General features: G+C 39.9%; 1 protein-coding gene and 1 long non-coding RNA gene across 2 annotated transcripts in view; one reads left to right on the forward strand and one right to left on the reverse strand.

Moving 5' to 3' along the window:
* CPEB4 (cytoplasmic polyadenylation element binding protein 4) overlaps positions 1-19,592 on the reverse strand; it is a 44,501-nt gene extending 24,909 nt beyond the window's left edge. Inside the window, exons 1-2 of the mRNA XM_075056710.1 lie at positions 17,438-19,592; positions 7,224-7,305 (exon numbers count right to left, since the gene is read on the reverse strand). Coding sequence (XP_074912811.1) covers positions 7,224-7,305; positions 17,438-18,559 — 1,204 coding nt within the window. The 5' untranslated portion in view covers positions 18,560-19,592. The remainder of the gene's footprint in view (positions 1-7,223; positions 7,306-17,437) is intronic.
* LOC142044375 (uncharacterized) lies at positions 801-17,551 on the forward strand. The gene is made up of 3 exons (XR_012654302.1): positions 801-1,151; positions 10,031-10,164; positions 17,418-17,551. It is a non-coding gene; the product is annotated as an uncharacterized LOC142044375 (long non-coding RNA).
* Positions 19,593-23,618: the final 4,026 nt, after the last annotated feature.

Genomic DNA, 23,618 nt, shown 5'->3' on the forward strand with positions numbered 1-23,618 from the left:
ATATTTAACATTAGTCAAACTCAAGTTCTGAATGCAGTTCCAAAGGCACATAAATGTCAACATTTTGAAAAATTCCCCAAACTCTGATTAGCACCATAACCTACAAACTACTTACCACACGCTTAAAATTATCAATAAATCCAAGGGAATTAATTTACTGTCAACAGTAATTCACCTCTTCCAACTGATGTTTTCCACCATTGAAAACAAATACTAAACTACTATATTTCAGTACCTAACTTGGATTGTGCTATAATTTCCCAAATTATTCCAGATGACTGCAAAATGTTTACTATACCATCTTAAATGGTTCATCCCTGTCCTGGGATTTTTGCAGTTTTCATCATAATAAGAGAATTTGCAGCAAACAGTAAAATGAACAGCAGTAACTTAACTACCGCTTTATGTTTTAAACCACATGCATCAGTGTACGTGGATACTAAATGGTTTATATTATTTATTAGGAAATGCACAATGTTTTCTGAGATAGTACAAATGGGTCTTGGCTTTTTGCAGTGGATAACAGAAAATTAAGGTGCCAAAGTCAAAGAATAACCAGGAAAAAAAAAAAAATCTCAAAAGTCTTAACCTAAGTTACACTCTACCTTTGCCTCAGGGCAACCTGTGTTCCAGTCCAAAGAACGGGCAAATTCTCGTTCCATTTACATCTGCCTACACGCTGCTAATTCCAGACTGCTATAAATTAAAAACCTTTTTTTAAATCGACTGCATTTTCTTATGGCATACAGTGCCACAAAACCAGGCAATTATTCGCTAACCTAGCAACCAGCCTAGTTTCAAGTCTTTAAGCGTCAAAAATACGCTGTATACACCCATGTTCTTCCTCTTGCTACACAAGTAACCCGCGCCCCGTGCACCCGCACTGCTGACGGGCCTGTGGGTTTTGCAGGTGAGGACTCAGAAGCCTCAGTTATGGGGGTGGGCGGGGGGGAGAGAGGGCCTGCTCGTGACTTTAAGAATACAGCCATATTAAAAGCCTCCATTGTTGCTTAATACCGGTATTACACAAACCGAAAGGAGCACGCAGGCTTCAAACTGCCCTCAGGAAGAACACCACAGACGATCATCTTTAAACCAGGGCTCAAAGAAGAGCACGCTCCAAACAAAGTTACTGGGACCTGCCACTGAAGGTAACGCTCTACGATATTCCCCACCACCACCACCTGCACCAGAAGTCTTGTCAACTTGCACCAGCCTGAAAACCCAGCAGAGGTTCGGCTACCGTTCCGGAGCAGTGCCCGCCGTGGCCCACCGCCGAGCCCTACCCTGCCGCGACCCACCCGCGGCGAGCAGCGGTACCTCACGGCGCCGAACCTCCCCCCGCCGGCGCAGGCCGCGCGGGGACGGCCGCTCCCGGAACGGCCGCCCAAGGGGCACCCAGGCGGCGTTCGGCACAGTCCACGCAGGCAACGACCGCAGGGGGGTCGCTACACCCCCTCCTCTCGGAGGGCCCCCTCTAAACCAGAGCTCGGCCGCGCGGAGGGGGCTGGCTGTTAAACGCCAGTGTTTTAATCTATGTTTCAGCGGGCTGCCACTTTAAAAAAAAATAATTCTCTTCGCCCCTGCCTGAAATGAAAAAGGCGCTCACCTCCACGTCGGGGTATTTGGTAGTGCCAGGTGAGACTGCCGACTGCCGCTCCGGCGGCGCGGAAGGACCGTCAGTAACACTCACGGGAGGAGCTGGGATGGGGGGGGGGAATGTTTTGATGTCTCGCCCTGTATCAGCCAGGCTCAACTCTTCATACCTTTGGCAAGCTTGAGGCGTGATTTTTTTTTTTTCTTCCAAATCAGGTTTTGCCTTTCTAAGCCTCATCAAATTAAGCATCTCTTACAAAGAAGCATTTCGTTCAAGCCACAAAACCAACTGTCAATTTAAATGAGAAAGCTGGAAGTTCATTAGATAATGTCCAATGAATGTAAAATCATATATTATGTATGGTTGGGATTACTTCTATGTAAGGTTAGAATCCAATCTATGGTCTCATGTCAGTATTTATTAACAGAAGATTTCTGTTCCCTACTGTTGCCCAGGTGATGTCATTTTCTTACTAGATTGTTGGCTGTTTCTAAACAAAGGCTCTGATAAACCCCAAATATTGGAAAGGGCGGGATAAATAAACAAACACTTCAATTGCCAAGAGAGGAACTGGGGGAAAAAAGCATACCAAAAGACTAAAAAATTAAAATATTGACCATTGCCCCAAAATTTTGAATAATAGCTGCGTTTGGAAAGAAAGCATGCCCTTACTTGTTAATAGCAGTCACAGTATTTCTGCTCTGACCGACTGAAAAGAGTGGCTTGCAACAGGAATGGGAGCCACTGATTTCAAATAAAAAGCACACAGACTGCGTTTCCCCCATCACAGCTCCGTCAGCATGGGTTGGTAGTTTATTGCTGTTAGACCCAGTTCAGCAGTATTTTGAGAGAGTAAAACAATTGGTTTTCCTCTTAATTAATATGCACTCAAGTCTGCAAATCCCATTAGCCTTTCCTGGTTACTGCATAGGAGGTAAAAGTCAAGAAGATCCTGACTAGGAAACATTCAACAGAGTAATTCATCAACAGTTTCCAAAGACAATTACGGCAAGCCTTAATTGTCTACAAAAAAACTGTCTACAGCCCAGTGCAGTAGAAGCAAAAGGTTTTGTGCATTTTCCCCTAAATTGGATACATTAAAAAGTTGCAAATGAGTAATCCTTAGATAGGATTGTTCTGAGACGAGGCACACAGAAGAGATTGGTCGCTGACGCTGCTCGCAGGAGCCTGAGGTACGACCACCACAGTTCCCCTGTGAAAGCTCGCTCACATACAAGAAGCAGCAGAGGCACAAAGATGACTGCAGCATCCGTACAGGTGTACACATTTGCCAGAGGCCTTTGACTTTCAGAATTCAATAACTAGATCATGTAACTCTTTGGACAGACCAAGAGTAAGGAAGGAAGGTTGATCTTAGCCACCAACCTCAAGCATTCCTCATTGCTATGAAAACAAAGATGGCTTTAAAATTTAAGCAAAACCTCAAAATCTATTATTTTACATATTAAAATAGCTCAGATTTTGTCCTGTGCATATATAAAGGACCACTTCCCTAAAAAGAATTGTAGCCTTTGTTGTTCAGGCCTTGGCAAAAGTTGGGACTGATTCTCACCAGATTCTCATTAATTTTCTGGATCATATGGGAAACCAAATGGCCCATTCTACTCAATTAATATGAACATGTTGCATAATCCATACAGCTAAAAATGAAACAACTAGTTCAGTTTCTTATTGGATATTCAGAAAATGCTATGAAAACTATGTTGATCCCTTTCATCCAAGAACACTTCATAAGGTTTACCTACTTTCTTCACATCTGAAATAGTTTTTCAGATCAATATTAAGGGGCTGATGATTGTTTTAAAAATACAGATAGGTATATCTGCTTGCTTGGAGAAATCCTGAATGGTGCCAGTTCTCATCATTCTGGCTTTCGATCTCTAAAGTTTAGAGCTGCCATTCGGCTTTCTCTCCTAGTATCTGTACGTATAGTCTGACCTTACGCTACTTCTAAAACTTTCCTTTTTGTGCATGTTTAAGTCTTCAGAGACTATTTCACACTCGTAGCATTCATGCAGATACTGAGCTATTCACACCCAAATTTTACAGGAATGCTTTGCAGTGCTAGAAGCAGATGTACTGGTCTGCTTCTTTAATCCATTTCACCTTGTATAATTTCCAGGCAATAACCTTATATTCTGAACTGAACCATGGGATATTTCAGTAATAAAACTGTCTGTGGTTATAAAGTATTTAAAGACATTTCAGTGTCACTTAACAAGGAAATATTTAGTCAATCTACTACTATTACAGTAATGCTTAAATTGCCATCTGGAAGACCCAGATTCAAAAATCAGTCTCTGGATCCCAGGCTCAGCTCACGAAGGCCGAATACATGGTAAAGAAGATGCAATTAGTCTCCAGGGAAAGGCTTCTGCAGGCTGTCATTGGCTATGCAGCATGCAGCACACTCACTCGTGTGGATAAAAATAACATATTGAAATGGCAGCTGCTCAGCAAAGGAAGAGGATTTGAGCAGGGATAAAAATATACCTTAAAAAGAAGGAAAATATGGTAAAATGCCTATCAAAAGTGTGAAAAGGTAATATTGAATGTACTGAATCAATGATACTTAAGATTCACCTTTGAACCTCAAGCAGGAAACACTATTTCATATAGCAAGACAACCGAAGAACATAATTATTACTGTCCTAAACAACTCCAAGGCTAGCACAGCCTAACCACCTCAGTCATGAAGTACACACTGTGAATGGATTTTGTTAAATTTTGAAGAATTCCTAGTTACGATTTTATTACAGGATCCAAAACCTGCTGCTCTAAACATACCATTTAAAGACAGAAATTATTTCCAAGAGACAGCAGGTTCCAAACTGTGACTGGTATCAATTATCATGTCCATACTCTTTAAGTTGTTTTGAAAGTATATTTTAACCTAAGTACCTCCTTCTCTTGAAGTCCATTACAATATGAAAGGGGGTGGTGTGAGTGTTACATACTGAACTCATTGAGTCAATATTAAAGTCTCTCAAAGACTCACAAGATAGCAGTGAGACCTATTAGATCATCTAAATTATTTCCATGCCGTTCTGAGATTGCTCTCTACAGTATGTTTTATTAGTGTCTTGCCCAGGCTATTTTTAAAGTCTCAAACCCAGAAGCTTTTCCTTTCTGAGAGTATCCAACTTTAGTTTAAAAGCACTGTATGCACTGATTAACCCGTTTAAAATGCAAAATGAAAAACTTCTTATGGATCTACTTATTTAACTGCAGGTGTTTGAAATGGTAAGGAAGATTTGAACTGACAAACATAATTTGTCAAATTTTAAGATTTCTAGATCCAGAGTTTTTAAAGATTCCTTTCAATCAGTTTAAATAAAGATAAGGCAAGAAGAGAAAAGTGACAACAGAAGACAAACTCTGTGTTAAGAAATAATCATACACCAACTCATACAGATGGAAAAAAAAACCACAGCAGGCTTGTAATCACGAGCCCTTCTTCAGACTTCACTTGAAATCTGTTTTGTACCAGCAAGTTACAATTTTTTTCCAGCTGTATCAGTTGGTTTAACTAAAGGTATTTCCTCTCCTTACAAATCCCGCCCTACTTACAGACTATCACTGCAGCTTTACCACAACATGGCAGATGATAGTTTGAATAAAGATCCGTTCCTCAGTATATTACAGCAACTAAGTTACTGTATGCTACGCCAGACAAGCAGCAGTCAAATTCAGTGTGATGCATATTTCACTATAAGCAAACAATGTTTTTGCTGAGGAAATCCTTGAAAAATGAGACTTCATAATGAAGTATTTCACATAGGATCACTTAAATTTTTCATCTCATTTTTGAGGCTTTTTGTTTACGGTTTTATAACTATTAACCATGAAACAGAAAATTTATAAAAGTCTTAAGAAGTAATTCCCAGAACAATACTTGGTTGATATTACTGTGTTTTGATCAGTATGATACAACACACACAAAAATTTTAGACAAACCATAGATGACTCTGCAGAGAGGGGTTTAACAGTCAAGCTCAAGCAGGAATTAACATGTATCAGAACTATACATATTCTTTGCTGACACACTTATTCTATCATTCTTAAAACATGCTAAGCACTCAAAAAAACCCAAACATTTCAATCACAAAGAATCTTTTCAAAGCATTTAAACTAAAAATCATACTGCTGTTACAGCAGTACCCTTGTTTAGTTGCTGAATATAAATACATATGAACCTGAATTTGTTAATTTCAAATATAAAGGGAAATTTTATTTGTTCTACAGCCATGTCACCTTGGGTTGTTATCTTGCCAGATTTCAGCAGCTAAAACCTCGGTTAGGCCTGCCTGACAGTTGAATAGAAGGTCTCAGGGCAAATCCCTGGTGCTGCAGTCAAGGAAGGGCACCTGATTCTTGGTTCAGTACACAATGCTGGGGGCATAGGATGTTGCCAGACAGCATAAAAACCAAACAAATGAAAGCTATTACTACTTGTCATTAATAAAAGCCTGGCCTCCACTACATAAGGGGGGAATGCGTTTTGGGGGTTTAATTCATTTGGTATTACTTTTATCTACATCAAGCTCCCTTGTAATTTCAATAGGAAAATGTATTTCTTAGTGTTTCTCACCACCCTGAATTGCTGCACAGTACTGGGGATGTGAAACGCAAGGTGCATTTCAGACCACAGTGAATGCAACAAATTCAAGTTATTGCCAGTTTATCAAAGGTTGGTCTTCTGAGCAAGAATCACTATGAAAACAAGCCAAATTTCATTAACACCACAAGCCTTGATATCGAAAGAAATTCACTTTCAGAAACCACAAATGCAGGTTTGTTTTTTTAGTGGTCTCATGACTGGTAACAAAACTGAATGCTTAGATAATGAGCATAAGTAAGAGTTGGACTACTTTTACTTACACAAGTAACCATCGAACTGAAATAGATTACTCATTATACAGAACAATAATAAGAAACTAGACTTCTGAATTGTATACCATAAGCAGTTTCTATTCAGGTTTAGATAAAATATGTAGACAATGCTTTGGATATTTTCTAAGTAGAGGTGTTTTCAAAGAAAGATCACCTTTGGGGGAAAAAAAAAAAAAAGGATAAATCCTAACTGCAACTCAGTCCAACCCCCTTTTCCTTTCCTAATGGTACAAAGAATTCTGCAATAAAGAACTAAAAAAAATTATGATTAAATACTCAGTGTTCTTCTCAAAATGACACAGTTAAACCTCATTCTTCCCCAAGACAGAAAGAACTGTGACTTCAGCAGTAAAACACTATTAAGCAAAACGTTATGTCTCACTGAGCTCCACGAGATTCCTGAATTTGATCATTTTTACAGACTACACACATTGTATCTATTAAAAACAACACTGGCAACTTACACAAAAGATCAGCTTATGTTTGTGTTTCACATTGTTTTGTATAAAGACGAAACACTCTCAAGTGCTCATGTGTTCCAATAGCTTCATCTAGAGACAACTGAAAAAAAGGAGGCCTTCCCAAGCTGACCGACATGCATTAGGTGCACAATGTAACTTTACTTTTCCTAACCCAAGCTGAAGTTTCTTATTCTAAGTAAGCATGTCTTCCCAATTATTTACTGCAGGAAATAGTCTCTTTCTAAATTTACCTTTCAGTGAATCATTTTCAGCTCTCATTATGTCAATTAGCGAGTTCTCCAGTGAATGCATGTCAAAAGTCCTTGTGCGATCCTGCAAGCAAATACAAACAAAGCCCGTTTAGGCAACACACAGTGTTAAACAAGACCATCTGAAACATAAAAACTTCAGTTTTGTTCTACATTACTACAGCAGAATTAAGCAAAAACACATACACCACTAAAGTCAGTCTGATATGGTAATATTAAAACCCAGAATAGTCTTAAATATGAATCTGATCTATAGTTATCATAACCAATCATTTAAGAACCCCAATTCAATATTTAGTTTGTATTCCATGCTATACAGTTAAACTTTGTTAAAAATAATTTCACAGTTAGGAAGTAAAGATCATATCCTGGGAGACAGAATTGCAAGAAGAAATCATAAAATAGGTATTTCATCCTGAATTTAAGACAATCTAATTCCAGAAACATATAGAATTTCCTTCACCTTAACTACTGCCCCAACAACTTAAATAATCTAATTCTGCACAGTCAGTTCAAATTCTGCATAACTATAAAGTATTCCATACAAGTGGTAGTGTTCCAAATAGTCTGGTTTACTAGGTGACAACCTAGCTCTGATTTTTAATTGTGACTTTTCAAGATTGGTATTGCAGGCATTACTAGAATTGAAGGAGGACTCAACAAATGGGAGGCAAGCTGTCTCATGTACCTTACTGTTTCATTATCTCAAGCCATTTGAAGTATACTTACCAAATATTTCTCCTTCATATTAACCAAAGCCACAATTTAAAACGTGTACGGTTCAGACTTTCCCAAATAAACCAATAAATTCCACGTCATACAAATCTGATGCCTCATTAGCATAAGACAACATAAAATATCCTGGCACTGCATTATTTTAATTAGCAAATTCAAAATAGCTGAAATTATATGTAAACTTTGAAATCTTTACAGTATCATAAAAGGTCACTAATGGAGGCAAAAAAAATCACTCTCATTCCCAAAACTATTCACCTATCCATGCTATCTATGTATTTATACACTTTGACATTTGTAGAAACACCTCAATAGAATTTTATACAATTATATTAATCCACCTTGAATTTAATTTTTCTGTGTTCAAAAAGAACTTTAACATCAGTTCTAAAGATTTTATTTCATTCATGTTCTAAGAGATTCACCTCTGAACTCACATCAAGCACGGAAAGCATCTGTTCAAATAAGAAAGCAAAATGTGAGCAATTCAAGACAGACATTTGTTCTAAACTGCTTCTCTACAACTATTGTTATTATAGCAGTGAATATATATTTTTTTGTCCCTAACTCTAGCTGTGAAGCTGAAATTTCTCCAAAGCACACAGATCTAGCTTTGATAAGTTTTAAAACCAGTGGTGAAGTAAAAAACAGTATTGCACAAAGACAGTTGTGTATCAAGTTATAATGTCCTTTACTTCCAGTGATGAAATGCTAAAGCAGTATTGATTGCAGTGTTGCAAGAGGCATTCTTTGTATTAGACAATGATCAGTCATCTTGGACTTTAAACACCTAATGCTGTTTTAAGAGCAGGAATCCACTAGCTCCTAGAATCCTGATCCATTTCCAAGTTTATAAGTTACATTCTGACCACTACAAAATACTATTTTTCAATGAAATATTCTGGTATTTTTCCTCTCCTCAGAACAGTTTATTACTGACACAGAGCAGGTGAAGTATTTCTACCTGGATGTGCTGCATTTCAAATAGCATTAGAAAGACCAGAGTTTGGAACCATTTGCTTTATTAGTCTAGCCCAATATCAAATTTGCTATAAAAAGCATGGCGCTGCCCTGTCTCTCCACAGTATTTATTTCCTTGGTTATTTATGTACAAGGTTATTGAGGCACCTTAGAGAAACTATCATGAGCATTTAAATTCTTAAATTCTTTGTTTTCCTTTCACACACTCCGTACTGGTTTCTTCCTTTCTTAGTAGTATTTAGTTTATTGTTTTGGTTTCTACATTACTAGTTCATAACTATTTCAAACTAGTTAAACTAAAATACCTTAGCAGGATTGAGTAAAAGTCCTTGGGTCTGCATCATGGACCCATTAGGATCCAACAGCTGTGTAACTCAGGAAGGGATGCCAGAAGACAATCCACATTTTCAGCAGTCCTCACAACATGACAAAAACAGCCTAAAATACAGGTGGAGCATTTTCTGAAAACCTGACAACCCTCAGTAGCTACTCCTTCTTTCATTCTGGCTTTCATAGTGTATTGTCTTTCTCTGCATGGAATTAACCTCAAGTCCAACCCATGAACAGCTACAAAATTCTTATTTCACAAAGTGTAGAACCTCAGTAGTTCCAAGTCTTTGTTGAATTTGTGGCACTTAAGCTTTCCGTTGTCTGGGTGACATGAAGGAAGAAACCCAGGCTGAGTAATTTCTAGTTTATTGCGCTGTGTATGAGCTGGAGTACGTGAGCCCAAAGACAGTCTCTTGTCTCTCAAATGTCTACGTTATGTTGGGTTGAGCTATAGTAAGGAACAGAGGAGTTTGCTGCAATGCTAAGTTTTTAATGTTGAGAACAGAAAATTTAAACATTTGAGAAAAAAAATGGAATTGAACTGGTTAGCTAAGGGGGACACCACCTTCTCCAATAGAAGCTTTTTCTGGTGAGGAGTTTATAGTTTTCCCCTTCTGAGTGAACCAGCTAGCTGTCACTTTTGTAGTATAAGGTCCCGAAGCTTCTAATCATACTGCAAAAACTTTAAAACACAACCCTGCGCACCGATACAAAAGACTAACTGGTCATATTCCTACCCGCAGCTATTAGCAATCACATAAAAAGGAAGACTGGCTAAAATGTGGCCCACATTCATACTCACGCTCTCCAGTGGTTCCAGTAACTTGTCATAGCAGTGGAGAAGACTGCCATAAGCTACAGCACCCTCAAAATGCAGGTATGTTACTATCTATTTCTTGCCTCTCTTTCCAACAAAAGGTCTCTGTGCTTACAGGCTATCTAATCATCACTGCCAATCTGTGGTGCTGAATTGCCCCAGCCTCAACACCCTTGGGAAGATCAGTCTTATTTGTGGGTTGTTTGAAACAGTTTGCTCCTCCATATCTCTGCTTATCAATTAGAAGATAACAAACCATGTTAAGCACAACACTAAGAGTCACTACTATTGTTACACTGAATTTGGATATATTCCTGAAATTAATGCAGCAGTCCACCTCTCTGGAAATGCAGAATAATTGAAGAACTTGCCATATAAGTAAACCTGTATACATCTATCCAATGAAAAGATGTCAGTCATGTACGTCCTAAATGAAGACCAGCCAAAATGCCACGCTCAACTGGTTCAGAGGTTTGCACAGTGCTTATTATAAAAGAACTCCACTAATTTAGTTGACTACTTGTCCTGATACTGAAAGGGTCGACACTACTACGGAAAGTCACCACTGGCAGTTTTTTAGAATTTTTATACAATTTAAAGGCCTTTTATAGTGAGACTGCTTTGAAAACAGTAGCACAAATTTTGCCGGTCTTAACTTCCAAGATGGCCAGCACATTTTATCAGAAACACATATTATACCTGAAATACATATATGTATTATATACCTAACATAAAAATAAAGACTGATGACAGGTTAGTGGTAGTGGCCATATCGCTGAAGAAATATGTAACTATACATTTAATTCCGTAACACCAAAAAAGCTGTAACAGTCAAGATATTGATGATTAACTGGTAACTAACTGTGAGCTATTCTCAGATACATGTTAGTTATGAGTTATAAAGCACATAAGCCACACCATCCTTAGGAAAAAAGTGATGTTTTCTTCAAAAGACTTCATGTAGAGTGAGTTAATAACAATGTGGTGTTTTTAATGGATCAATTCACAAAGTCACAGTGCCTTCCATGGAGCTGCACTGCTTACTATATACGTTTTTATTTATTTATTTATAAAGAAAAAATATAGGGGTAATGACTACCCTGGAATAAAGCAGAGTATGTATACTTCAGTAACAAAATAAGTTAACTACAGCCTGATACTATTTACCCAGGTTGCTCACAAGAACTTGGCTTTACACAAGTTTGTTTAGGGCATCTAAAATTTTGCTTTATCAGAGGGCTCAAAGGGCACACACATATTTATCCTTAGGAAACAGAACTGAAGCAGAAAGACATCAGGTCGACCACAAGGCCATTAAAAAAAAAATAAAAAAAAATAAAAAAATAAAAAAATCAACCTGCAGTCTTAATACCTCACTATGTTTAAAATGTCAGCCAACATTTCAAAAGACATTCATTAAATATAATTTTGAATAAGCAGTATTGTTTTCACAATACTGTACAAGAGGTGACAGCTAGCAGATATGGTTAAGAGAGAGCTATCAAGACTGTAAATAGTCTACAATAGCAAAACACAACAGTTTTGAACTATACACTGGCCAGCTCTGTCTACAGAAAAATAAAATTATTCTGATTCTCGTACTATCTAGAAATCATTTGTAAGTATGTAGAGTGCTCATAATAATGTAATCTCATTGTTAAAGCATAGAGAGTAGAACTCAGGACTTCACGTCACAACTTTGTCATTGGATTCATACAGCATGGGCAAACCACTTCACCTCTGTGACTACAGTGGTTTCCCCACTAGCACCCAGACAGTTTATGTTTAGAGGTCTTGTAAAAAATGGAGCCACTTGTAAACAGGAAATCACTAAATTCTAATTCCTATTCCAATTTTATTTTTCAAAGCCCAAAGACATTTCATTCCAAAAAGAAAGTCACTTGGTACTAAGCATGTATGATATATACTAGGACATCCTCCTATGCAAAAGAAATTAAACATGAATTTTTCATGCACAGAAAGATTATACTTTACACTTAAAAATCCCATACATAAATTCTCTTGCACATCAGAAAAATGTACACCTAACTTAACTATTAAAGTGTAGATTCATTATATTTAATCACAGCATAATCATCACCTGAAAAATTAAGATTCCAGAACCTGACAGTTTCTATTAAGTGCTTCCCACGATGGGCCTCTCAATGCTAAAAATCCAAACTGTACAAAAAGTAAAGCCTGGCAAAGTACAAGCACTTGCTGGTAGCTAAGGCTGTGCCTAATCTTATAAAATACGATTCTGAAGAGCAAGGCATTAATAATAATGCAAAGTATGCCATTGTGTTAAGCAATTTATTGAAGGTGATTAAGCAGTATTTATGGAGTAGGTGTAGTTGTAAAACTGGGGCTCATTTTACATATTTAAATCTTTGTCAAACCAGAATACTTGTGAAAATTAGAAAACTCAAAATTACATTTGTTACCCTCATTATAGCACAGGAAACCTGAAACTTTCTGAAAGCTTGTACATATTTCCCACAATCCAAAGGCCTTGTGTCTCAGGCAAAGTAAGTGTGTAGGGAGAGGTATTATTGTAGGTACTAAAACTTCCACATTTTTCTTTTAATTGCAAAGCATATTTGGACTTGATTATGCTTCTGGGTAAGCTTCTCCTTCTTCCCACCACCCTGCAAATGCTGTATTCCAGCTCCCAGTCCAGAATTCAGTGAATTAAAGGCTTTGAATAAACAGGTTTTTCCTGAAAGGATGTTGCTGTATGCTGCCCTGATCATCTTTTATAGCTTCACCAGGGAACAATAAGAAAAGGCTGGAAAAGTTAAGTGACGCATAACATAGGAGTTTTTTTGGGAGGGAGCACTTCTGGCTTAGTCAAACTTGAACTTTTTTTTTTTTTTTTTTTAAGTGTTAGAAATTACAGACCTTTATAAAAATTTCCAGTAACTTGTCTGATTCTATTTTAGCTACATATTAAGGTTTTTTATGTATCTTCCAGAAATTATTTTCCACAATATCTTGTGTTCTCAGTCTTTATGCTGGGCTGCTAAGTATGCAATTTTCAAAGCAAAATGCTTAATAAGAATACTCCTTTTAATCTTAGGAAAATACAAACATAATTCAAATAGCTTCTAACAAAAGCTCTCTTTAAAAAGAAACCCTGAGGTCAAAAACACACAGGAGGGCCAAAGCCGAAGTATTAACGTCAGTAGTAAGTTTATAAAACAAAAACAGTGTTAACTTCCACAGTACTTAACTTGTGCATGTCATACCACATTAGAGTGCTTCTAATTCCACAGATCAGTAGCTGTGGGGAACTGCATACAAAACACTAATTACTACACAGCTGATGTAGTTATAGAAAAATGGGTGAACAGACATTTAAAAATCCAACTTCAAGTATTTATTCTATTTTAAAATGATAGCTTGAAATTTCTTGGAATAATTGCTGTTGCTACAATAAAAATAAAATTCTGCAAAACAAGTAGCCTCATTTTATGCAACCAGCCATCATGATTTATGAAAAGGTTCCTCAAAGGACAAATGTTAAAATAAAGAGGCATGGTAAAGAAATTTATTTGCAAAATTCCTTCAAGAGGAAAGACTGGCATATGCATTCAAGAGGTTGTTTTTTAATTCCAGTTCTCCATGAATTTGTTTAACGCACGTATTAAATCAACACATTTCTACGAGCAAACAAATCATGACGTATAGCTCAGAATTAAAACACATTCTTTAACCACGTATGTGTTTTCTCAAACATTCCATATCTTCCCGGGGGAAGAGAAAGTCTCTCTGGCACAGACCCTCAATGGATTTGGAAGGGGTTATATACCTGGAAACTAGCCACTGTAGAAGAAAGGAAAAAACATTTTGAACAAGTGGATATAATGAACTGCTCTCATGTACAAAATTCTTTGAAACGGGCAGTTATTTTCAAGCCTGATTCCAGGAAGAAACACAAATTATTTTTAAGCATTTTTACAGAAAGCTGAACACTATTGCTTAACTTGCTTGTGCCTTCAAAGACCAATTTAAAAAACATCATCATACATTTGAAGATGAGATCTGGAAACCTGGAAATGCCTATCAAAGCAAGATTTATGCATTGCATAACAGGCAGGATGTTCCACTCTCATGAGGAAGTGCAAGTACATAGCAAAAGGAAAGCCAAAACAATCTTGAAGGCAATGCTGCAATAAAATGCAATTACTGAAAAATTAGTTTGTCAGTGCTGCTGGGAGAGAAGTAGAAAGAATTACTTAAAAAAAATCAGTAACTTTGTAAGATGCAGTAGTCACAGTCAAAGCATTTTCATTTATTAATTCTCAGGGAAGGCTGTTATATCCAAGAGACTCAAATTTTTATTTTTTTTTTTTTTTAAATTCAGGAACCATTTTTTCATTTGGAGACCATTTCCTTTTCAAATGAACGCACAAAGAACAATGGCTTTTCTCTTTTCAAAAGATCTTTGAAGGGGGAAGCCTGCCCAGTGGCTAAAGCACAATATCAAAACTTAATTTCATTAACAGATCTGGTAACAGTCTTCTCCGACCTTGCTTCCAGTTCCATCTCTGCAACAAAAGGTTCCTACAGACATGCCACTTCTGAAATGTTATGAGACAGAATTCCAAATCAAAACCACTTAGAACAAAAAGCACAATGTTTTGCATGCAGCTCTCAATACCAAGCAAGCAATCATCAAATTGCAAGATTATCAGACAGATCACAGCAGTATTTTCCTTTCATCTGCACCATTTGGAATGCCCACTTCATCGCAAGCACCTAAGGGCCATGGGCAGAAATATTTGAAGTCAGCAGTAGCTCGCATTAGTGGCTTATAGGGACATTATGCAATGTTGTCCTCTCCAAAGAGGAAACGAGCACTTACACTTGGTTACCCTAAGATTTCCATCAAAACATAGACTTCTGTGTTTCACCAAGCTTTGGAGTAGAGACAACCTTTGAGAAAAAAGAACGTGACCTCCAAATATTTGCAACTGCTTGTTTACATCTTGCCTTCTAAAGAAACTAATTTTCACTAGATTGCAGCAACACTTCTTAATGATTTAAGCAGCAAAACATAAATATTAAATGAAAGGGATAGTTGTATCAAATTACTCCATTATGTTGCTGCAGCAAAGACAGCTTTCAATTATTTCCTAAACAGGAATCTAAGAAGATTCCAGTAACAAAATAGCCTTGTCCAGTACACGATTGCATCATCAAGCATACTTCATATATATATGCATGAACACAAATATACAATAAGCAAAACTCCTTATTTCTGCTTTGTCAGGCATACAATCAGCATAGTCAAGAAAGAATAAAAAGACATCAAAGGTCAAATTTTACATCATTTGTTTCCAGCCATTCAAAAATTCAGTATGCTTTCAACACACAAATGACGAAGTGGCCAAAGGAGCTAATGATTTTATACAAAAAAAAGTTACAAAAAGCAGTTGTCCAAGATGGCTTCAAAATTAATCAGCATCTTTCTAGGTCTGCAGTGCTGAAGTCCTGTTTTGCTGCCCTGCCCTTTTCTTCACAGAAGTGATAGTAACAGACTGGAAAGCACTTCACTCCAACACTTTCCTTTTCTTGGCATGAAGGAGTGTCAGACTTGGTCTTGACATGTACAGCTTCACCTTAGTGTTTATGTAAACAGATACCAACATGCTACACAAAAATTATTTCTTTACCATGATCAAAATACGTGTGTCTGATTATTTTATGTTTGGAACACAACCCAGAAGTCAAGGTTGACTTTGCCAATTTCCTGAAATTTCCTTGATGTCAAACCAAGCACATTTCTATCGCTGTGTATATACTTGGGCCTTATACACAGCAGCAAGGACACACTTGATCTCATTCTGTCACTCTGAACATCAGCTATGTGTCAGGGTACAGAATGAATTAAACTGTGAGCCAAGTCTCGCTGCAGTGAGGCTGAAAAAAGACTGACTCCAGCTGTGTCCCTTTTTCTAATGGTTTCAGTGTATAAATTTGGTATGCTGGACACAGGTTCATTATATTAATTACAAATCCTGACATTAAAATCAATTATTACTATGCATTCTAAATTTACAAGGGCTCTACCTGATATTGAACCAGCTAGTAGCTCTGCAGTAGAAAAAAGGTCTCTAATGGAAAGTTATTGCCAGCAGCTGCTCTGTTGTCAGAAGGCTACATAGGCAGGCCCTGCAAACCAAACAGAAACTGAACAGTTTACGAAGAACTGAACTGTTCCTGTGGCTGAATCCACAAAGTCATTATTAAATATATTTCTGTTTCTTTAGGGTGGTTTATAACATGAGACGTATTGCACAGTTTTTATCTACAGATCTTTCAAATTATTTTAAAGTAGGTCACCCTGGTTCTTACAGCAGGGCTAGAAATACTGCAATCATTTTGAAATTTTTACTTTTGCCCTCATTTGAAGATCCTGAAAAACAACCCTTTACATGTAAAAGAACTCTTGGGTTTTTGGATTCACCCTAAAGGAGTTTACAAAAGGCACACACACATAAAAGCTAGATTTAACTAGTGGTCAGATGAAGAGTACTTCTGTTTTAATTTTTACTGCGAATTACGTCCAACATCATACAGTTCTTTTCAAATCCATGAAAAGTCAGCCTAGAAGGAGAGGTTGAACTGCCAGACAACCTGCCTCCTGCCAGGATAAGGCGATAATAAAATATAGGAGACCACCAACTGACACTCATCCAGATCTATTTTTGGTGATGATTTAATGGCCTGTAACCAAAATTTGCTGTCATTACTCAGGAAAACAAACTGCATTGATTACCATCATGTGAAAAAAACCAAAAAAAATCAAAGTTTCCAAAAAAAATGCTACAATTATGTTGCACTACAAGTCTGTATGATACTGTAGAACAAAATACAATCATTTAATACTTTTTTCTCAGATGTGGTACATTCTTGAATACTTTAGAAGGCCTCAGGTCTTTCATACTTTATCAGGCAGCACTTTTTTCCTTACTCTTTTTTGTAGATATACTTGCTACTTGTAACTAAATTTGTTCATCAGCTATTTCTGAATGCATGTAAGTATTAAGCTGAAGGAAACTGGCCAGTACAGATGTCTGATGGGCAACAGATATTTATATGGCCACCACTATTAAAAAAAAAAAAAAAAAAAACCCCACAACATGATTCACAGGTCGGAGCGTAATTCACACTATGACATTTCAAGTTAGCCACATATATTTTTTTTTTAGTTGCAAGCACAGAAGTCTCACAATCAGGCTGTACTGTTCAAACACCCGACCCTTTCTAGAGCATTTTAATGCACTTACGTGCTATTTTTCTTACAGATATAACAGAGTATGCTCACCTGGAAAGGAAAAATGTTGTCAGCTCTATTCAAACTGTCTTCCATCCACGACTTTGGAGCAAAGGCTGAGCTGGGTCGAGCATATTTCTGCAACTGGATATGATTACTTGCAAAATTCTTCTTTAAGGGCGAGATGGAGTTCAAGGGTGTTATCCCTCCGTTCAGTCCCCTGCGGTGGTCTCGACCTTGGGACCCACCCCACCCACCATATCCACCGCCACCAGGGCTCCATGAAGATGGTGTAGGCGATGGACTTTGGTAGCTGCTCCATGGAGAAGGTGGCTTGTTAAGATTATTAGCCAAATGAGGCAATTGATTAAAAGCAGCATTTCTATGTGTGAATGGAGGTGGATGAGGACTTGCAGGAGACCTCCTCTGTTGCTGATGCTGATTGTGATGATGCTGAAAATGGGGGTGATGAGGGTGGTGTTGAGAGAGGGGTCCAATTTGGGGGGAAAAGCTACCACCAAAGCCAGGGCTGACATGATGTGGAAAATTCTGAAACAGCAGAGCACCATTATTAGCTGAAGCAGTAGGAACCCCTCCCTGGTGAAAAAAACTTGCATCTTCATTGATTATTGTAGAAGAAGAAGGAGCTATAGCTGCAGACCAGTTACTAAAACCAGTCAGAGAAGATGCAGTGGATGTCAAGGGCTGCGTCGAAGTACCTAGCCCCGAAGCCTCTTGATAATCAAATCCTGTTAACACCGGCGATTCTATTCTTATTTTCTCCTTTCCATTGCCGTTCTCTGAAGAATTATCACCCTGATTTTCTTCAGTTTTAGCTTTCTCGGGTTCAGAGAGCATGCCTGCTTCCTGACTTTGACCAGGGGAAAGCTGCTGTTTTTCTAGGGACTCTTGCTTTTCCTGTTGCTGAGTTTTAGATTTTTCTGACCCCAGAATCTCATCCTGAATATTATGGGCAGCTGGAGCAGGAAAGAGCCAAGCTGACCCAGCACTACTGCCATTGGCAGCTGTGTTATTATTTATAAAAGCAGCAGGGCTAGGGGTTGCATTTTGATGATGGTGTGGAGGCTGCAGATGTGGATGAAATCTGACTGGAAAAGCTGACTTATTTCCAGTGTTGTTTTGCACTAACACTCCAAACCCGTAATCCCCCATTTATTATATTTAGGGTTTGAATCCTCCCTGTAAGAACAAGTTGATGTTTAGTGTTTACCTCGTCCTCTTCTGAGGCAAGATTAGTAAGTATCCTGGTTTTAGCTAGATATTCCAGTTTCTCCCTCCACACTATTTATTTCAGATTTGGATAAAGACGTTTGTTTTTTGCAAAAGATAGATCTCTTCAACTCTTTAAACGTGTCAATTTGTGTCCGCTTCCTTCCTTTGGCCAGGAAGAAAGGAAAAATAAATCTTTGGTTCACAAAATAAGGTTTCCTTTTTCTAAAGGAAATGCACAGCAATGAGAGAAAAAGCTTCTGGGGAATAAGGATAAAGAGATTCTAACTATCCTGTTTTTTTCCTCCTCAGCAGCCTTGACTCGCCCATAAATGAGTTAGGAGGGAAGAAAAAAAAAAAATACAATGACGTCTGGTCCCCCGACCCCTTGGCAGCAAAAAATAGATTTAAATCTGGAATAATTTAATACATCTCTATAATCTAATATATATTTGTGTCCTGTTCAAAAAGAGTCTTTGCTGTGGGTAAGGGAAAAATTTACCTCAGGATCTCAGCATTCAGAAGGGTGAAAAGGGGGAGTGAGTTGCAGAAGAGGCTTTTTCCCCGTGCTGCTGGGTTTAACCTATTATATTTAGTAATAATATACACTCTGTGCGTGCGTGTGTGTATGCGTGTGTGTGGTTGTTTAAAGGGGTAAGATCTTATCTCAGGAAATTAGTATTCTATGTGTATTGGGTGGGGAGTGAGTTGTGCAGGAGAAGGGTGGATTCTTGATGCTGCTCCTTTTGGGCTGGGTTTCTGAGCTCGCCAGACTCGCTTCGTATTTACGATCCAATATTTGCGTGTCCTTCATACGAGCCCTGGCTGTCCGAAGAGGAAGATTTTCATCTCAGGAATCAGCATTCAGCGTTCGGGAAAAGGGAAGGGAGGGGACAGCGAGTTGTGCAGGAGGAAGGGGAAGGAGATTTTCTTGCTCTCACTGCTGCTGGGAGGGTGCTTTCTGATGCGGGGCTCGCCTCCTTCCACCCAGATACGCGGGTTCCCTGCAGCCGAGCGAGCCCCCGGGCTGGAAGGCCGCCTCTGGATGTGCCCGTCCGTGGTTCTCCTCCTCAGGGACTCGGCATCCAGCGGGGCAGGGGCGGGCGGCGCGGGCAGGCTCGGCTCGCCAGGCCCCGGGTCTCTGTGGGGTGCCCCCCGCGGTGTCCCCCCTCCCTCGCAAGACTCCTGGTGTCGGGGAAGGCAGGAGGGAGATTTTTTTTTTTTTTTTTACCTCAGGAGAGGAGCTGCCTCCGGCAGGGAGGGGAAGGTGCAGGCGGCGGGGGGCCGGGCTCCTCTCTCCCCCATGGAAGGTGTTTAACCGGTTCTCCCAAATCGCCCGGAGATTACGGGACAGGGTCTCGGCCGCTGGGCGCAGCGGAGGGGGGGCCCGGCGGACTAACCGGGGCGCGGGGTCCGGCGGCGGCGGCTCCTCGGAGCAGTCCTTCCCCTGCTGCGCGTCTTCTGGGCTCCAGGCGGGCTTCCTTCCCCCTCATGTAAACCGGCCGGGCACCGGGAGGGTCGCCGCGGGGGACGCTGCTGCCGGGAGGTGGAAGGGGGCGGGGGAGGCTCCGCGGGCGAGAGCGAGACCGGGGGGAGGGCTGCCGCCACACCGGCTCCGGGGAGTCGGGAGGCGCTTCGGTAGCCGGCGAGCCTGGCCGCGACGAGTCCTCCGCGCGGAGCCTCCTCCTCCGCCGCTGCTGCTGCCGCCTTGTTTTGCTTCTTTTTCTTTTTTTTTTTTTTCCTGTCTCCTTCCCCTCCCCCCACCCCCCCAGCGGCCGCCGCTTCCTGCCTCGGTGCCGCAGCCGGTGCCTCCCTCCTCCCCACCCGGCCGCTGCCGAGCCCCGTCTCCTCAGGACCGAGCTGCCGCACGAAATGACAACCAGCTGGAGGAGGCAGCGCGGCACTTCCGGTTCGGCGCCGGGCGCGCCCCCGCCCCGCCCCCCGGGCCCGGCTCCCCGGGCGGAGGCCCCGCCCCGCCCCTCCCCGCCGCCGGCCGCTTGGCGCCGCCATCTTTGGTAAGGGCAGGGAACACCTCCGGCTGCGGCGGCCATCTTTGGTTCGGGCACGTCGCCCGCAGCTTGGTGGCCATCCTAAGTATGGGCAAAAGGTCAGGCGGATGCCGGCGGGGCGACCATCTTGGACGGAGGAGCGGCGGTTTCCGCCGCGAGCGGCCATCTTTGTGGAGGGCAGGTCGTCGTCCTCGGCGCAGGGCCGGGCAGCCCAAGCCGGTGGGCTGTAACGTTCCCGGCTGTAACGTCAGGGCTAATATCCAAACATCAAATTGTAACGTTAGGGCTAATATCTAAACATCAAATCCCACCCGGAACGCTGCCTGTTTGTAACGCCCTCTGGCACCCAAGGGCCGAGGCCCCTTGAGTGAACCTTGCCCTCCCTTAACGGCCCAGGCCTGTGGAGCCATCTCACTCATGAAATGGAAAAGTCAGCAAAATAACACAACAAAATGTTCGGAGGGGAACTTATGTGGAGAGAATACCACAATAACTGACTTCCTGCTTTTTAGCTCTTGAAACATGGAACCCAGGTACAATGGCAGAGAGTCGTATTAAAAATCTGTGAAAAACTTTGGGAGTTTTCCGAGATTGTCTATCTGAAAGTCTTTTCAAACTCTGACTCACTTAGGTATTTTAAAGGCTTTCCCAAATAACTTGGGTTACATTGGTTTTAAAAAAGGCAAAAAACTAATCAGTGAAAGATACAAACAGATAGAAGCGAATAAATGGGCAGTAAATTTGGAGTTATTCAGGGATGGTTTTTACAGCCAGGTCCTCCCCATCCAGTGTGAGGGCAACTGCTACCTATCACATAGGCCGAAGGGGGATTTTTCTGATTTTCAGCCGTATTTGTCAATGAAGGGACAGGAGGTTTGAGCTCTGACAGCCGGCAAGTCTCGTCTTTTGGGATGATGAATGAGACCATTACAACATTTTAAGCACTATAAATAGAGGTGTTTATGGGGAGGGGGATTACAGAGATGCATTCCCACTGAAGTGCAGCTCTCGGGGTTGGAGTGGTGGTGGGAAGAGAGGACCTTTGCTGCATTACTCTGATATCTTGAACTTTCTTGTGGATCATGTAGTGCCTCCTGGACTACCATACCTTCACCTCAGCCTGGTGTAAAACTGGCTCAAGTGCATCGTACCTTAGGACAGGATTGCCCCAGTGAGAAATTCTGTCCCAGTAACCAATACAAAGACCCTGGTTTCTAGTATACTTTAGGAAGTTCTGGATTGAAAGCGAATGCATATTACAGCAAGTTGTACAACATAAAATATTAATTCAGCATGTATTTTATATAGCTCTGTTATTTATTAAACATTTAGTGATTATTACTTCATCATGCATAGCAATTCTGTATAAAAGCAATGGGCTTGGTTGTCCCCAGCTGCCAGGCATACAAAGTGAAATTCCAGTTTTACTTCGACTGTGGTTACCAGATGGATAATGCCATACATTGCACATCTGATTGGCTTTTTATATATACAGTTATGTGGCCTGTGGGCACAACCATGGGTCCAAAACTGATGTGCACTTTAAAATTTATTCTTGCACAGGAATGTGGATTGTTCAAGGGCAAGCATCAAAACGTTTGTCTACTACAGATCCATTTTGTAAAATAGTTCATTTCTGGGATGGGTGCCCTTTTTACACATCTGCAAATTAAAATATGCAAATAAAAACATAGTTCAAAATTAAATAACAAAAAATAGTGACATTAAAATAGCTATACATAGATACACCAGTAGAAGAATCCAGTGGAAAAGGAAACATGCAGAAACATTTCCTGAATAATTTTCACTTAGTAGTGGGATGTCCACTCCTACTTCCTCCAAGACTCTTTTCAGCCTACTCAGTCAGCTGATTGTAAGTTTGGATGATACAGATAATTTTACCAAACCCAGTATTTCTCAACAATTCTATTAAATAAACTTTTTTCTTTGCAATCATATATACCTTGTTTCCATGTGTGAAAATGGACTTGTTTACATAGGGTGAAAACATCTTTGTTTGTGAGCAAGTAATTACTAGGTTATAATTTCCCCTTTTGTTTACTGTTTGCAACCTGGGTGAGCCCATCTGATACTAAGTATTATTTTCCTCTCTATTTTTCTAGTCATACTGTTATTATTATCATCATCATCAGATTCAGGGTTAACAAGCACTTCTGTCAAGAAGCTATGAAGCTGGCTCCAGCAGTAGATTGCTATTACATGAATAGTTTGGGAAAGACTGAGTAGATGGCCTTAATTTAATTTCAGGCACACCCTTGCAATGCATTAGGGTAGATGCAGATCAACTGGAGTGATATGAGCAGAACTTCCAAAATCTGACTTTAATCACTTTGCTTGACAAACATGGTTTGCTGAAACCATGGGAGGTTTCTTAACAGCTGATATTTTGATGGTATCAGCTGCCCAGCAGGATTTGTGTCATTTTATTGAACCTCTTTGAGGAAAAATGCCTGAACAAGATGCAGGGATTGCAGTCACTAAATTAGTTGCAAAGAAGACTAATTCACTGAAGAAAGTCAGTAGTGTCTATAAATAAGTGCATGTAACAACCTGTGAGGAAGTTGCCACTTTGATGGCTGGATGACATAAAGAGAGTCTCAAATAATGTGAGCTTTATTTGGAGTGCATGAAAACCCAACAGGATTTTTTTTTATTTGCCACAGAAGTTTTGTAGAAAATAATCATCAGATCAACTACATGACTAGTTTAAAAATTTGTCCAACATTTTTAAATTAATTACTTTTAATAGCAATAGAATTTCATTTGCCACCTTCTTTTACACGAGAGAATCTTCCTTTCCCAGCTGTCTAACACTGCAAAACCAAGCTAGTTTCCATGGAGTGATGAAGGTATTATTGTTGTTGCTTTTCACTACAGACACACTAAAATAGTGACAAGCACTGCTAAAAACTTTCTTATTGCTCTAATTCAATAGACGGCTAACGGTATAAGGAAGATTTTTTAAATCACTC

This window comes from Buteo buteo, chromosome 24 (genome assembly GCF_964188355.1).
Source record: "Buteo buteo chromosome 24, bButBut1.hap1.1, whole genome shotgun sequence".
Lineage (NCBI taxonomy): Eukaryota > Metazoa > Chordata > Aves > Accipitriformes > Accipitridae > Buteo > Buteo buteo.